Genomic DNA, 18276 nt, shown 5'->3' with positions numbered 1-18276 from the left:
TTTTTCTGAGCAAGTGAAACACTTTAAAACGATGCTAGATCATGAGTGCATTATTGTCATACAGGAAATAAACACTTATCAATACAAATGATGATCATATTATTTTTACCCTGACCTGCACCATATGGTAATTCTGCATCTTAAACATGTTGCTGCTTGCTATGTGTTAGTGACAGTAAAGCATATCTCTTGGTATATGGAATGTTTGTTATTAGTGGCTGGAGCTTGCTTTTGTCTTTCCTGTCTCTTCATAAACACTAAATCAAAAGCAATTTTTTAAAATTTTGTATTTCAGTGAAAATGGAAACCTGTGATTTGTAGATACTTGATCTGACACATGTAAGACCAGATTTGTAGTTCCAGATGTTTGGGAGGGGAGCTATTTGAAGCAGTAGATGTGGTCACTGTGTAACTGTTGCCAATCAGATTTCAAATGACCATAACACCAATTCCTGCGTCACAATTGTGGGTCCAAGAATGGAATAGCTTGCAGCTGTATTACAGTATTTGGATGCTCTGCCAACCATTGATAAAAATCAGAGAAAAAAACTATATAAAGAATATTGATAGCCAAGAAAGTGGATTTAAAATGCTAGCTTATAGACCCCCAGGTTTCTTTGTCATTTCATCAGATGATCTCATTATCCTTGCATTTTAACTCTGCTGAGTAAGGCTGGCCATAGACGTCAGAAAGCTTCTAAACACTAAGAACTTCTATCTGAATGACAAGTACGGGCTTGGCAGTCACACAGACATGCGTGTTTGTACACTAAATGGTCTGTATGGTTAGCAGACTGGTGCCACTGGCAGAATTATTTCTATGGAGTCTACACATGACTTAGTCAAGTGGCGGCAGCTAGCAGAATCAAAGAAAATTTCAGGCACTTCCAGGTAACGGAGGAGCTTGTGACACAATAGTACTGAGCTAATCACGACATCTTGACATGAGGGGTGAGTCCATAACCCTGTAAAAGATATGACTTTAGCAACTCTGACAAGTGGGGATGTTAATTTAGTTATTTTAGGAGTCTTGGAAAAATGTTGTCCAGTTTACATACTAGTGGGTGTCCCAGCTTGGGACCCCAGTGGTTTCCCAAATCTTTCTGGACTTTCTAGAACCAGAAAAATTTGAATATGTTTATTAATATTGTACATTAATCCATTTGTCATGTTTATTCAGACTGGATCAAACAGAATATTATTGTGATTTTACATTTTTTTTGTATGTCAATATTATGCATATTAAACCATAAATAACTTAAAGAATAATGATTTTGTATATGTCAGGCATAGTACCGCCCTTAATACCCTTAGTACACTGTGACAGTTTCAGTGTGTGATACCCTGAGCAGAGGTCTGAACAAAGCCACAAGTAAGTGAACTAAAGTGTGAATTGAGCTTTGGGTTTATTAATAGATAGTTTGATAGGTTTGTTGTAAGGAGGTTAGCAAAATATATTTTAACATCAACATGAATGCAAATAGGAATCTATTCCAGATGTCTAGTTTTGGAGATAATACGAGGTAATATATATATATATTATAGGGATCTAGCAAGGTGTACCATCATAAATGTTAGAAAACTTTGATTAGAAAGGAATTTATTTATTTCTGGTTCTAGTCATTATCATCTTTGTTTTTTTTTTCATTTTACAATTCTTGAAATAATTTTAGCTAGTAGCATAACAGCTTAAACACAGTGAGTACTGCTATTTGACAGAAAGGTGCCTGGGAAACTGTTTCATAAATGTCATAAAATATGGGCTTTATTTCTTCATAGTTAAAATTACTCCAGCAATTTTTCAGACAATACAGATGTTACACGTGGTCCACAGTGAATTTCTTTTCTGTAAAGGTCAAAAGAGTAATGATCAATTTAAATATTTCATGCTGACACTTTACATCAATCAAATGCTGCTGTGTTGTGAAATATTTATCAGTTTTCTCTCCTTTTTAGAGAAATGGTCAATGCATGGTTTGCTGAAAGGGTTCATACAATACCAGCATCAAAGGAAGGAGTGAAAAGCAATACAGAACATAACCAGCAGGCCACTTCTTCTGAAATCACCAACCAAGGGGCACCAGTAAGAAAGATTTCAGCTTCTGAGTTTGACCGGCCTCTTAGGCCTATCGTGGTTAAAGACTCTGAAGGAACGCTGACATTTCTTGCAGACTCAGAAAAGAAGGAACAGATGCCTCTGCAACCCCCCATTATATCCACTGCAAGCGATCGGTGCTCAAGGCTTCTGGAACTAGTGAAAGATATATCAAGCCATCTAGACGTCACTGCCCTTTGTCATAAAATCTTCTTACACATTAATGAACTTATATCTGCTGACCGGTACTCCCTTTTCTTAGTGTGCGAAGATAGTTCGAATGAGAAGTTTTTGGTCAGCAGATTGTTCGATGTAGCTGAAGGCACAACACTGGAGGAAGCTTCTAATAACTGCATCCGTTTGGAGTGGAATAAAGGCATTGTAGGCTATGTGGCAGCATATGGACAGCCTTTAAACATAAAAGATGCATATAAGGTAAGATAAAGTATTCTTGGGGTAAAAAATGAATTCAGTGGCAAACAAGGCCTAAAGTAGACCCTAAATGAATGCAATTTAATCATCTAAAGCAGTGTTTCTCAACCTCTTTATCATGGGGGAACCGCTTAAAATAACTTTTGAGGTTTTTGGGAAACACATGCTTTAATTACTATATCTGCAACTTACAGTACATTAGTGTGAGAGTGAGTAGGAAGAATGCCTCTTACATTTCTGGCCAATGGGAATGCTACTCTTACAGCCAAAAAGATCATTGGTATCTATTAAACTGACCTGAGAGCTTATTGCTCAAGGAATCCCGAGCAACCTCTGGAGGTTCCCTAGGTTTCCACAGAACTCTGGTTGAGAAAGATTGATCTAAAACATGGAGTATGATAGACAATTGTGTGCTTTTACATATAGATACCATTCATTTCACCACTTTTAACCCTTGTTGCATATCAACCTTGCTGTTCACCTACAGCCCCTTTGCAGCATTTCTGTCCATGCACTCCAGCAAGTGTTTTACATGATTTCTCAGGATGGATTTGCTGATGGTTTTTAACAGTGGAACATGCCTAGCCATCCAATGTGACTTCTAATTGCCGCTTGTAGTTCTTGTTGGTAAAGTGTTACAGGGTGACAATGCAGGAGAAGTGGAAAACAGGAACAACAGATTGTCAACCCATAATATAGAGTGGCTGCACATGCTCCTTCATGGCAGCTTTGTTAGGTAGTATAATAATAAAAAGAATTAAAATTTTGAATCAATTTGTGTCAATTTGTTGAGTGGGGTATTGTGGTAACCATCGAATAATTCTGAAAGTTTGGGGTTTAAATAATATCCCTTATTGGCTAACTTAGGTTTTAAAACATTTTGGGATGACCCATGGTCCTTTCATCAGATTTCACAAAATTCTTAGGGGTCTATTTATAAAGCAGTGAATAAGACATTCAGCACACTTTCTCTGGTGGACAATTATTCAAAACATTGAAAACAATGGACCTGGAACACTATTAGGAAAGTCAGCTTTGTTTTCATGTTGGTCATTTATTGATCCGGCAGGACAGTTAACTTAAAGATGTTCAGAGATAGCGGTAAAGACAAAGGGTTTATGTTATGTGTGTGCAACTGAAGGCTAGGTACACACGTGCAATAATTGTCGTTGGAAACAAATGATTAACGGACGATCACTCAATTATCGTTAACAAGAAAAAAGTGCACAATGACAGGCCAACGATGCCGATGAACAAGCAATGTCTCTGGAAATGAACGACCGTCCTGGCAGTTCCGTTTGGGTGACAAATGTTTGCTATCTATTGTGTGTATGAATGGTGTGACGGTGACGGTTCTGCGGTACACTTTCTCTGGTACACGTCACTTCCTGCATCATTCAAACGATCGTATCTAGTGTGTGTACATTATTGGTAGATTATGTTGAAAATAATCATAAATAATCATTGATATGTGGTTAGTTGTTTGTTTTCTAATGACAATGACAATTAAGGCACAATACCCCTTTTAAAATGCCCATATATCAGACAAGCAATAAAATAAACATTTTTATTACACAGTTAGTAAAGGTTATCATAGATTGTTTATGATATAGCTATCATCACTTTAGCCAGTTAATAAATTCGTAAAATTTTAGTAAATTGGTATTTATGCTTTACTCTCAAGTATTGTAATTGCTACATTATTGTTCAAGTTGTTAAGATCTTCAACCAAACCAAAGCAACATTTGTATGTTGAATAAAGTATAATGACTTCAATCTCTACAACAATATACTAACACTGACTACTGGTCTCCTTTTACTGCTGGTAATATTCCACCTGTTGGGTGTTGGAGAGCTTTCCCTAAAATTATATGGCAACATCAGAGCTGGCAAAGACTTGAAAGTTGTTGCTAGTGGAATTTTATAATATTTTATTAAAGAAAAGGAACTGCCAAGGTAAGTATACTATATATTTACAAATACATGCAGCAGAAATTTTCTTTAACCATTATATAATGGGATTATATAATGTGTTTGATTGAAAATTTACTCTAGTATAAAAACTTAGGAGAGAATTTGCAGGAGCTTCCTAACCTGTACTGGAAAAATACCACATTGAAATCAATGGCTGGCTGCTATTCACTATAAAAGTACTTTTCTTTCCATTAGTACTTGTAGTAATAATTCCTAAAGACACAGTTGATTTTAAAAATATAGAGTATGGAGCTAAGGGCTGTAGTACATCTATCGTTGGGTTGTAAATGTCCCAGATCAAAAGTGTAAAATAGAAATTGGTTTATTCGGAATGTTGGCTTGTAGGACATGTCTACGATTAATATAGAGATGATAGCTCGTAAGTTAGTAGGAGGTGCAGTACAGTTCATCATTGAATGTAAAATAAAATAAAAAAAAATACCTAAATAAATTTTGTATTTAAAATAAATTTTTAATCTGTTTATTGTCATTATATACAGTTTTATTTAATTTAAATAAATCTACTAATCTGTCACAGTTCTATCTAGAAGGGGGTACTCAGTGGTGCTCAGTATAACCTCACTCACAAAAATATATTGATAGGACAGAAGGAGTCCAGAAACATGCTACAAAATTAGGAAAGCGCTGATAAAACATATCAGGAGGGACATCAGGAACCTAACAGGTACAGTCCTAAGGAAAGAAGGAAAAGTGGAGGACATGCGTAAAACTTTTTAAACAATTTAGGTCTATTTCAGTGTCTCAACCAAGGTCCCAACCTCTCCCAAAGTGATGGGAGAGGTTGGAGATCATTTGCACATGGCCAAGGCAGGTCGGCGCACACATAATCCCTAAAGTGACCTGTTGCTTCTGGCTGTGCAGTTGTTTTTTAAAAGATTTGTGCCAAGCTGTGTGCAAATCTGGTTGCCTTTGGTGCAGACTTCCTTACCTGGCCGCACTGCAGCGGCTTGCCAGAGATGCCAGGTGCAGCTTTTACTCTGCAAGTCTGAAAGAGCCCTTGGGTTAATATAGGGATCAAGAGGGTATAAAAGGCTTGTGGTATAAAGCTAAGATCATCAACATGGGATCATTACCTGAATCTAGAAGTAAGAAACCTGAAAACCTAACCTTTTCAAAGTTATATTTTACCTAAAGCATTGTGTGTGTCTGGAGCTAGTGAGCTGGCTCTTTACGCCAGGCAGCTAATGTTCTTTTTCTGCCATTACTGAAATTGCTTGATTTTTCATGTCATGCTCAAATACAGTATGGTTTCAGGGCTGTTAATTTATATCCAGTACAAATACTGACTATTGGCTTTGACATTTGACATCCAATGTGTTATGTTACAACACAACAGATGTGTTATGTATAGCAGAGTTTCAGCTAATGCTGAATTTCACAAAAGTTTCCTACTCAATGGTGTGATGTCACTCATTCTGGCATATGCACAGAACAGTGAAATAAAGTAAAAAGAACCTCAATCCAGTAGTGCAGGAGAAGTTTGTTTTCTTTTAATCCCTTCAAACATGATTGGATTGCACCAACAGTATTGGGTATTTAAAGTGAACAATGGTTCACTTCACTTTACAGAGTAAAAATGTTTCTAGTTTACAGATCAACCTTCCCAAAGGCAAGGAAAAAAGAGATGATGCAGAAATATGTTTAGAGACCTTCGTAGCACTCTCTACATGATGATAAATGTTTTCATTCATGATTCACCTTACTTTTACCTAAAATTTGCACCTTTTCATATGCATTTATAAGTAGCACCTTGTGTGTTGTTTTTTAAAGTAGGTTCCACATACTGTTGTTATGCTTGCTTTAATGGAGAGCTGCCAAATGCCAGCATCATACAAAGAACAGTCCTATTTTCTAGTTTGCTCTTTGTTGAGGAATCTAACATAAAGTAATATAATATATAGTACCAGCCACAGATTTCACCTGCTCAGTGGGTACAGCCAAAGATTTTATACTTGTCACACATAAACCCCAACTGTAGGGGCTTAACATTCCATTATTTCAATGACTGCCCCACACAAGTTGTTCCAGTTTACTAAACTAGGTCATAAAGAAACAGATATTCACCATTTTCTGGCAGCACTGAATGCTCCCCCACAGAACATTAGCCACCTCCAGGCATTCACACAAACCGTAAATAAAAACATTAAGCCCCACTATGCTAAATCACTAAAATGTGTAAGCTATGAAGCTATGTTTCAAGCAGGTTATGCTGGACTGACACACATTTACAAATTTAGTCACCTCTTTCATTTTAAACCTAGTTTAATTGATCACTTCTACTTTTATTTAACTGTGTGGAAAAGTTGCGTACCATTAAAAGAGTGTCACAATCTCTCAACAAACAATCCTTAAACCTAAAGCAAAAAAAATTAAAAAAAAGATGTCGATCTCAAATGCAGCCATTACCAAATCATGAACGATTTTACCAAGCCTGACTGCTACTACGCTCTAATATACTATACCAAATACATGCCACCTACTTTCTGACCCTGACTGACCAAGCCAATGTTTTATAGCAGGGGTGCCCACACTTTTTTGGCTTGCAAGCTACTTTTAAAATGACCAAGTCAAAATGATCTACCAACAAGTAGTTTAACATCTTTATAAATGATATAGAGTTTGGGATTAAAAGTACTATTTCTGTGTTTGCAGATGACACCAAGCTATGTAATGGAATTAAGTCCATACAGGATGTCTATATTCTACAAGCAGACCTGGATGTACTGTTGGTCAGTCAAGTGGCAAATGTCATTTAATATAGATACATGTAAAATTATGCACTTGGGGGCTAAAACAAGCATTTTTCATACTGTCTAGGGGGATTACATTTGGGGGAGTCAGAAATGGAAAAGGATCTGGGGGTTCTGGTAGATCATAGACTTAATAACAGCATGCAATGCCAAGTTGCAATATCTAAAGCTAGTAAAGTACTTTCTTGTATTAAAAAAAGGAATAGACTGCAGAGATGGAGACGAGGACACTGGCTGCGGGGACCGGCGGGGGTACAGGTAAGTAAAAAAATATGCATTCGGACCATAAGACGCACCCTGATTTTCCCCCCACTTTAGGGGGAAAAAAAGTGCGTCTTATGGTCCGAAAAATACGGTAATTTAAAAAGTTGTAAATAAATAAGTATGCATTTTTTTGATCTGTAAAGCTACATTTCCGGGTTCCAACTCTTTTTTTTTTTTTTTTTCTCTGAGGTGTATTTACCTGACATCGTTATCACAAAATCTCATCGTGTTAAAGCAGAACTAAAATAAAAATTAGAAAATTACATTTATCTTTAACCTCCTTAGCAGTCTAATTCTGTCCACATTTCCATGCAAAAAGCGGTACAATTTTTTGCATGGAAATTTATTTTTCATTGTAGGCTATAATTACTAGGCATAACTCACTGATATTTAATAAATTTAATAATAAACTTTAAATAACAAAACACAAAAATCTGTTAAAAACAAACATAAAAAAAATATTTAAACATGTAATGTAACTGTATAGTAGCATATATAATATAATTGATTGCAGGTAAAATCCACCCCGAGTCACACTCGGGAATACCGCTAGGGGGGTTAATCCTACAGATTCCTAGATGGTGCTGGACCTTTCCTAGATCCGTTCCCGTGTCATCCTGGAATTCCAACTCACCTGGTGCGGAGGAAGCGCCAGGTGCCGCCATCTTTAGTCTTCTCTTTCAGGCTTCTTGCTATGCCACCCAATCTCGCACTGCGTTGGTGTGAGATTGGGTGACATAGCCTGCTGTAAAGGGGAAAAAAAGAAAGCCGATCTCACTGTGCATGAGATCAGCATCTCTTTCCAATTGTTTGAAATAAAAAACCCTTGTGTAAATGCCCAAGACCAGGCATGCACAGGAGCAGCCAGAGCCTCCCGGGATGCATGAAATAGGTACCCCAGGAGGTGGTACTGCACTTAAAAAAATAAAATAACATTTTTCCTTTACATATAAGTGTTGTCTACCTTTTATGTAAAGTGAAAATATTGAGTTTAGATCCGCTTTAAGTCAGATGTTCCTACAACAAAGTGACAGAATGTAATAAATGACACATTATGTTCACCGCTTGGCCATTTTACTATCTTGTATGAAACTGAGAGTAATTTGATACTGAGCATGAAGTAAATGTTGAATAACATTCCAGTGTAAATCCAGTGGATTTACAATGATTGCTCTTTTGGGACCTATACACTAATTATTTCACAGAAAGGTCACGTTATGTATGTGTAAGCAGCATTACAATTAAGTACGCAGGATTGGTTTATAAGTCGCAGTTTGTTATGTTAAGGGTCTGAAAAGCCCAGAAGTAGCTCAGTACCTCGCCCTGCAGGTGCTCAACACATGTATCTACTAATTAATACATAAACCGTCTGATTCTGACGAACCCCATCTAATTGGCCCAACGGGATTTAAATCAAGCTGATTTCAGAGTCGTTATGCCCCGGAACATTTCTCAGTGGTCCCAACCCCTGGGGTGTTAGACGTGAGTCATACCTCACACATGGGCTGGTTGGGTAGCACATTTTTCCAGGATATAAAAAAAATCTTAAAAACAAATTTTAAAGGTACTGTATACTGTAAAGCCAAAACAGGATGAATAGTCCAATGTCTTTAAAAGATGTGAGCTCTAAATTAAGGGAAGAGAAAATTGTAACCCATTGTAACCAATGAAATAAATGACATGAAAGGCGTCATATTTATAAGTCTAGTTAAAAATGAAGGAAAGTATTTCCAATTTATTTTTCAATTCTTTTTGTAGAATAAAATATTTATTGACAGAAGTAAACACATTTCTGCAGACAAAAGGCACATTGACTTCTTATTCTGGATGTAAAAGCACTATTCTCTTGTTTTTAACATAACCTTTTTGCCCTGACTAACTTCTGAAATCTGTTGTGGTTTGTCTTCCTCTATGTTTAATTTGCAGTGTGAAATATTTATCGTTGGTTTGTACGGGCATTTATTCTTCATTACTTGTGTGTATTGGGAGCGGATAGTGAAAATTGTTTGGGGTGAAGAAATGTTTTCTTGTCTGCTGGTGATTATGTCAGAAGCTTATATGACAAAGGGTGCCTAAATGTTATTTTCATTTTTTTAATATGTAACATTTGGGACTGGTTTAGCAGACCTGAGGATTTACTTGCTTCGTTTTTCTCAGTTTAGTTTTAGGCGTTTTGTAGTTGCCTAGATGGGAAAAGTTGAATCAGGGAAATTGATCATTGGAAGTCACAACCTATGTCTCATCCTCATAGAAAGGTCACATAAAAGCTTTGGCAAATGAATGATTAACAACTGCCAAACATTTGATTTTGTAAAAATGCCACCAGTATAATAGTTTGGTAGAGCACTCTATTGACAGTACTTTGCAAGTTACAGTGTTTAGTTTCAACACAGTTCAATGTGCATGATATTTGCATATGATTTGCATAACATCCTAATTTTATGCATCTCATTGAATCTATCCTGTAATAATAGGAAGTCCTGAGCCTCAAAATTAGCAGGATTTATTCCTAATTTGACATGATTACTTGCATCTGATTTATTTAAAGCTAAGTTCCATTGCATAAAGAGCAGCCACTTGCCCTACAATGCTTATAGCCCAGTGTTAAGTTACATGCACATATCAAATAATTGTCATCCAGGACGAATGGTCATGATCTTATTGTGTGAAAGTATAGCATGTGTATGGTTGTCTCCTGACATACATCAATCTGCCTTGATTGGATTGATGAGCAACCATTTGGGAATGACCACTGTGCTTTCCTATAGAGAAGGACTTTCATTCATCTGTCACTGGAAACACTCACAAAAGATCATTTGCAGTGACAGTAATCTGACATCCTGAGAGAGAGATTATTATCCTTCTCAGCATGGTGATAATGGAGTATTACCTGGCGTTACTTACATAAATTTTGGCTTTTCCCAGTATGGCAAGTCTCATTCATTGGTACAGAGAAAGGCATCACTAATATACATATAGAAAGAAAATCAGACTAGGAGATAGTTTCTTTTATTCTATCTTGCAGGTCACAACCCATTAAATGTTAGGTGAATAAAAAATATTAACTTAAATATTATACTTGTTAGTATGGCGCTCCCCAGCCAAACCATAACAATGCCTTAATTTGTTGATTTTATTTATTTATTCATTTTTAAATAAAGATCTCAGTCGGTTTTATAGTAGAATAATCAGGTAGAAAGGTACATGTCCACCAAAAGTGAAGTGTACTTGTAGCCAAGAGATACTTTCTAGTTTCAGGGAAAGAAAAATAATTAGAACTTTGGATTCACATACCACCCAACTTTATTGAGATAGAGAAGAAGGACACTTTTTAGCGCGAAGTATGTAGACACATGGCACACCCCTGACATGCCTTGAGTTTGTAGATAAAATGATTGGTTAAACAAACACATTTATCCCTATCACTTTTTCCTTTATAACAAATATAATAATTTAGGAGTTAGATAAAAAGCAGAGTACAAAATAACAATTTAAATAATACATTTTCATAAGGGGTGGATGATGCACCTACAAAAGGGAGGCACAGAAAAACAGAGAGAGACTTCGATCTAAAGGGGGATCAGTCCCTCCAGATCTGGGACAGTTGGGAGATCTGGGTTCAAGGTATATTGCTGTTTGTGTCCACATTGATAAATAGCCATAAAGTTTTGGCAAGAAACATACTTAAACATTTCCGTTATTGCAGTGAGAAACATTGAAGTAAATACAAATATGAGGCTGTGCAGTATATGTAGCATGTGATGGTACATCTATAAATGCTGTGTGCATTGTTTGTTAAGTTCTTCCAGTGATTTCTCTCCTACTCAGAAACTGTGATAAAACATGAGGCAAGCTCCCTCTTCTCTTTCACAAAAGCATGTGTTTATCAGAAGAACTATAAATGATTTATTTTCCAGGCACCAAGGCAGAAAGCTGTAAAAGCCTCATTTTACGCCTTTCTCTATGGAACTAGTCTAGCGATGTAAAGTAGTTCACCCTGCAATTTCACTTTCATTATCCTGATATGAAACAAGATCATTTCCCGAGCTGACATTTGCGTAGTAACACTGATGGGCACTTAGTGAACACCGCTTTGATACAACAAAAAGTGAATTACAAATAATTGGTACCAGCTCTTTCTGTTTTACAGTTGTTTTTATTAGCTTGCTATTATAAAATATTTTCCTACATTATCGGCTTCACCGGAGATTATTCTAAAAATCACTTATGCTTTGTATTGTTTGTGTTCTGCGTGATTCAGGAAAACTGGAAGACAAGAAAGGTGGAGGTGTTACCCATATTACCTTCATTTTTCTGGCCTGGAAAGACCAAAGGCTGGAAACACAAATATTTTCTAACCTTTGGTTTGATAAATTAGGTTCAGTCCATGTTACATTATGATAGCCACATGAATCCCTACCTGTAAAATATACATTCTGAGGGATTAGACTTTACCAATGGAGAAATCAGTGTGTTTTTTTTACTGCTGAATGTGTACCTAATAATTAAAGTATATACGGAAACCTAATCAATAAAGTGTCATATGACAGCATGTTTAGCCTGGTTATATGATAGTTTAAATTATTTTTAGTATGCTGTTTACAACTTTTAAATTAAAAATCCTTAAAATAATCCCTGTTGATGGTGGCACAATGATCCTGGTTAGACTTTTTGCTTTTTTAGTTCAACAATGTTCTACTTCCAATGCAGACTTTTCACCACTGGGAAACTCATCCAAGAAATGCCATGCAACAGTCACTGGAGTGCATGCCTGTAGACAAGAAGTAAATGCAAATAATGCCAGTTGAATATGACACACTGTTCTTTATCAAAATAAAAGTAATTCACAGGGCTTACGCACACTTTAAATACCCATATGTGTGCTGGTGTACAAAAATGTCTGGTTCAATTCAGATAATTTAGTCCACTGAAGAAAAAGCAGGACCCTGATGAGGTCATCTCAATGCTGCTTCTCCTGCTAGAATGTTTACTGTCTAAGACTGATTGCACTGTACTGCTTGGCTGCAGAATGAGGCTAATTAATCATAACCTGTTCAACAGCTATCTGAGATCTGCTGGAGTTATATTGGGAGTAAAGGTAAATTCAGGAAATTATGCTTGCTGTAAATAGAGTTATAAGTAAAATATATATTAAGGTTATAGATGCAGCCAGTTGGGCCGACTCACCCATCTCAAAAACTTAAACAAAAATATTTATCTACCGTAATCCTTTTTTCTGTTCATATCCACCTTAAAGTTTTTGTTATCTTTCCACCTTTGTGTGTTTAAGGTCCTCCCTGTGCATTTTCCATAAGAAAAAGTAAATTGAAAAAAAAATCACTAATTCCACCAATAAAGTCAAATTTTCAGGGGGCCTACTGTACCTCTCCAGAATTTACTTGAAACTGAAATATTAGTTTTGGATAGACTGACTCTTTGATGATTTCATTGGTCACAAATAACGGCATGGAATATTTGAATATATTTTATCTGTAATAAGTGTGAACATTATACAGTAATAAAAAAAATAGCTAATGGAGTAACGTGAGAGGATTTTGAATTAGCTGTTCTCCTATATAATTTATTAGACATTACATTATTTTAGGCAGTCCACATGCATTAAAGTCCACAATTAATGGTTTGGGAAAGTGAAATATGTAACACAAGCCTGCTGTAGTCAGGTTTAAGCAATGATTTTCCCTGTGACTGTGAAGTGCAAATTGAAAACAACATCGATAAACAGAACCTCAACATGATAAATTGAGGTCATATAAGGCTCACGTTGTGTATTGATTTCTGTACTGCAATGTGTCATATTTTTGTGACTTAAGCACAGCTGCATTATTACGTTACACCACTATTATCTTTGCATTTATTCTAATAGTGGCTGAGGGAATCCTAGTGAATAATATTTCTGGAATTTTCTGACCTACTACTTGATACCTATTTCAGCGTGGCACACTTATAAAGCAAATCCCTTTTTTTAGATTTGGATTCAGTTGTGAAAGGATCGGATCAGTCTGGTTTTTATTGATGTCTGTGTCTTCTGTGAATTGTCCCAATCACATATTTCACCAGGAATAAAAGTGAGGATAAACCCACAATTTTGAGTTGCCAGCAGAACAGGACTGACGGGGAAATCCTTAAAGAGAAACTTTCCTCATTGGTGGGTGGTGAGCCCCTTCCATAATTATCAAGTGTACACGCATGATTTCCAGTTACTTCACAGATTTACCTGTGTGCAGCCGTTCTGCAGCATTGAGCACTCTTTGGCCCATGGATTGCCACTGTTGACGTGAATTACTTTGTCTCTGGGGCTGTCACTGCCACACACAGAGTTGAGCTCTATACTACACATCTTATGTGTAGTGTAGTGTAGAGCCAAAACAAAAAGCCACCAAGAGCCAGGGCTTTATTTTTTACACAAGACCCACAAACAGACAAATAGTGAGGGATTATTCTGAAATGCTAATTATCTGGTAATTATGACAACCACTCATTTTACTTGCTTTAAGTCACTGAACAAAAAAACAGGAGTAAGGAATACCAACTTTTTACCTCTTTCCTCACCTTCAAAATTAGGGTCTCTTACTAAAATTGTATTAAAATCAGTGTGATTTCACAGGGCAAAGTCATTGCCAGATAACTAAAAGCAAGTTTACATTAGCAGTTCTTGTGTTTCCTTCATGAGTGGTTGAGGTGGAGATCAAGGTGGCTGAAGATACGACTCAGTAAAATACGAGTAAAAGACTTTCTAAAGATGGCAGCACCTGTGACCTCAGGGAGGTAAGTTTATTTTATTGCAAAAGAAATATCACCTGTTTCCGCTGTAATACAGAGCCTGCCTGGTCCCAATTGTTTATTTTTTTCACTTGATGGAGTTATATCCATATATTATACCTCCCTATTTACCTCCCCAATCTCTTGCAGTCTTAAGCCACATTCACATGTGCAATAATAGTTGTTGGAAAGGATTTTTCACGATCCTTTCCAACGACTAGCACTGCACGATGCATGAACAGAGCGGCACCCCGCTGCACACTTTCCTCGCATTAGGATCGTTAGTTGTCCATCATCCGTGGATCTGCCAGGACGGTCGGTCGGAGGACTGGCGCTGTACACGCGCCAGATTCTCGTCCGATATCGGCCCTGAGCTGATTATCGGGCGAAAACCATTGGATGTGTGTACATAGCATTAATCTCCACATGCTAGATTTCTGCAGCAGAAAACAATCTTTTTTGTGATTGCTTCCAGTACCAGTAAAATAAAGAGCTTTGTACACACAATGCTGTCCAGTTGTACATTGAGGGGAGGGGGGAGGACGATGTGTCTACTCAAAACAGTACACACTAGCTAGGGCTAGGCTGATGGGTAGGTAAAGGAGTGCATGCTCAGAACCTGTGACGTCTGTCCATGTCCCATGCCTGATTTTGTCTTATTTTAGGGGAACAGTAATAATAATTTAGATTGTTACCCTCCACAAAGAATCTAAATCTGGATTTGAAAAAAAAATCAGAGTGGGGGTTCCAGGGAGAAATTATTGTGACCGCGCAGACTCTAATGCGTCATCTCTTTTCTTCACAATCAGCAAAAAATAAACATTTGGAGCCTTCTTTCCTCTCTATGGCTTCTGATCGCCTGCCACGGCTTGTTTACATAGTGCTTTTGGATCAGGGGAAGATCTCAATAAAGACTGGTGTGATGTCAGATACGGGTTGGAGAGAAATTTGAAGAAAAAAGCACTTTCTCTTACAGACCCCCACAGAGAAGGGTTAAGGGCTTTAATTGTGGACTGGAGCAGTTAAGCTCCAGTTTTTAATTACAATACTCTTTTTTTAACCTGATAAATGATCATACCTCATTTAGGGCTTTGTCTCAACATATGAATAATAATAATCTCCATGCTTTATGCTTTTTTTTATTTATTAAAATACCATGTTCAGCAAAAGATACAAAACTAAAAACACTATGAGTATAAACCTAATGCCTCTAATATAGCAGGGATTTGTTAGTTTCACGGTATGTATATGAGGGTAAACCCCAGAGCAACATCAAGGCCAATCTCAATATGGGGTCCCACACTAATGGTGGCTAAACAGGTTTTAACCATACATGAGCACACCCACAATGGGAAATCTAAATATACAAAAAGCCTGAGTGAACTTGCTTGGGCCATAACCTTATTGGATGCTGGTAACAACAGGGGTGACCACACTGAACCCCCTGTTTCATTGTCTAACACCAGTAACACAGAAATGAAAAAAATAGTTCACTCAATCAAGTAAAATTAGCCTACATATAAAGAGCTCACATGACAGAGCAATTCATCGTACACAGTAAAAGATACAAAACATATCAAGTCAAGAGATAAACAAGTCAAGAGATAAACCTAACACCTCCAATATATCAGAGATTATTGAGTTTCACATATCTACTCATATGAGGATAAACCCGAGTATAAGAGGGACAAACTAGAACACTGGAGGAGGAAAGGGACAGCACAGGGGCAGAGGGAACCTAGAGAAGTAGAATAGGGGCTGTACAGAAGGGAACAATGGAGGAAAAGTAGGTGAGGAAACACTGGAGGAGAGGGGCAGTATAGAAGAGAATACTAAAAAAGGGAGAGACGGACAGTGCAAGGGGAGCAATTAATGGCTGCACAGTTGCATTACAGCAGCAGTAGAGGGGAAACAATTTTTAACCAATCTCAACACCTCATGCTGTGAGTTTCAGAACTACGATTTCTAAACCTCCTGTCACTAAAACCGACGCACAAGAGATATATACCCTGTTGTGAGAAGTACAGATCAAAACCTTTAACAGGCAGAAACAGAGAGGAGTAGTATAGAGTGCTTTGTCTCACCCTATTTAGCATTGATGACAGCAACCTGACTGGCGTGGAAATAGATTGAAATAGAATGACTTTTATGAAAATGTTAAAATGAAAACCGAAAAAGTCCCTGAAAATGAAATATAGTTCCCATTGAAGTTAGTCTGTTTTGTTTGTGTTCCTTGTGATAGCAAAGCCCGCCTCTTGCTGTGGCTGCGCTGTATTTCTAGGTTGGAATGTCTATAGTCAAATCGGATTATGTTTATAAATCATCTCTAATCGTTTATCTAATTAGACAATGTCGTTTGCCTTTCAGGATTCCAGATTCAATGCGGAAGTTGACCAAATTACTGGGTACAAAACACAAAGTATTCTTTGTATGCCAATAAAGAACCACAGAGAAGAGGTAAGCTGTACAATTTTCCCCTAAATATTCCTTCTTCCTGAATTGAAAGGTTAACAAGGGCAATATTTTTATAGCAGTATATAAAGACTGCCTTTCAGCTACTAGGAGCCTGTAGAATTTAGTGAACTGTTTATTTTTTTCTCAAACCTCAAAATGTTTAGAAACCTCTTTTTCTTTTCAATGTTTTTTTTTAAACAATAAGAAACCCATACATACATATAGAACTGCAGACTACAATAGGTTTATAGGAGCTGTAGCTTTCCCTTATTCAATGTGTTTGGATGGGACCTGGACTGAGACCTCCAGTATTATCAGTGTGCTGGAACTGTTAACTGCATCCCACCCAGTGCACACTAATATTTGTGTAGGATGTGGATAAATCATGATGTTATCATGCTAAATGCAATGACATTGTGTTCCCGTTGGGCAAAGCCAAGGCAAGTGAAGGTATAAGTAAACTCCTGAAGCACAACACGCCATCCTTGTTTGTTAATTTTCTGTGAAATGTGCAATAATCTATGGTAACCACGGAAATGTCACATTTTCTACTTTCGCTACAATAAGATGTGATTGGTCACTAAAGGTTACAAATGCTGGTATACTTTGGAGCTACGAATTACCTGTCACATCCCAGACAATGTCGACTTTCAATACAAGTTGCATGTCAAAACAATTAGCACATACAAAGATTTAGAAAATTCTATGCAAGTCATGTCTTTTTATCCTGGCAGAATTTGTCTCCACCTTCCTGCCCTCTATCCTTCCGTATTAGTAAAGGATACCAAACATGATGTTTTTAGAATAATGCCATAGATATGAAAGCTGTATAATATAGTAGTTTAATAGAATTATCAGAAATTCAATACTTAAACATCATAAACCTCACATAAGAGTACGTGTAATCAACTGCATAAGGTGCTAATTGACATTTGGCTGTGTCTTAAATAGATGTCCGTAGAGAACTGATACTTTTAATAAGTTTTAATAATATTAAGTTATATAACTTTTAATATTAAGTTATATAACTTAATAATTTTAAACATATGGTGATTATTTCAGTGGATATCAGACAGGCTTATGCATATAGCATTAGGATGAAGATGAATATTACCTAACCACAACTTTAGGTATACATGAATCTATCATGATGTCTTCTCTAGGGGGTAGTTGAAAGACACCTTTACATTGTTAGTAAAAAAATCAAGAAAATCGATATTTGTCATAACAATTCAACAAGCTTGCAGGGATAAAAGAATATAAAGATTGTGACATAAAAACATTAAGCACAATAAGTAAAATAAAAAACAATAAAAATGTGGATACAAGAAATCCACAGTTGAAGTACCTGTGATGGGTATGCACCTGTAAATTCTATTCTAATAAAATAAAAAAAAATCGTAATAGTAATTGGACATATAATACACATTGGGCCTGATTTATTGAAGCTTTCCAAGGCTGGAGAGTATACACCTTTACTAGTGAAGCTGGGTGATCTAGCAAACC

At 36.7% G+C, this 18276-nt stretch overlaps 1 protein-coding gene across 1 annotated transcript in view; it reads left to right on the top strand.

Moving 5' to 3' along the window:
* The window catches only part of PDE5A (phosphodiesterase 5A), a 76594-nt gene that overhangs the window by 13180 nt on the left and 45138 nt on the right, over positions 1-18276 (top strand). Inside the window, exons 2-3 of the mRNA XM_072406820.1 lie at positions 1957-2530; positions 16684-16773. Of these exons, the coding sequence (XP_072262921.1) occupies positions 1957-2530; positions 16684-16773 (664 nt within the window). The remainder of the gene's footprint in view (positions 1-1956; positions 2531-16683; positions 16774-18276) is intronic.

Source organism: Pyxicephalus adspersus, chromosome 3 (assembly GCF_032062135.1).
Source record: "Pyxicephalus adspersus chromosome 3, UCB_Pads_2.0, whole genome shotgun sequence".
NCBI classification, from domain to species: Eukaryota; Metazoa; Chordata; class Amphibia; order Anura; family Pyxicephalidae; genus Pyxicephalus; species Pyxicephalus adspersus.
This window is presented reverse-complemented; position numbering and strand designations above follow the sequence as displayed.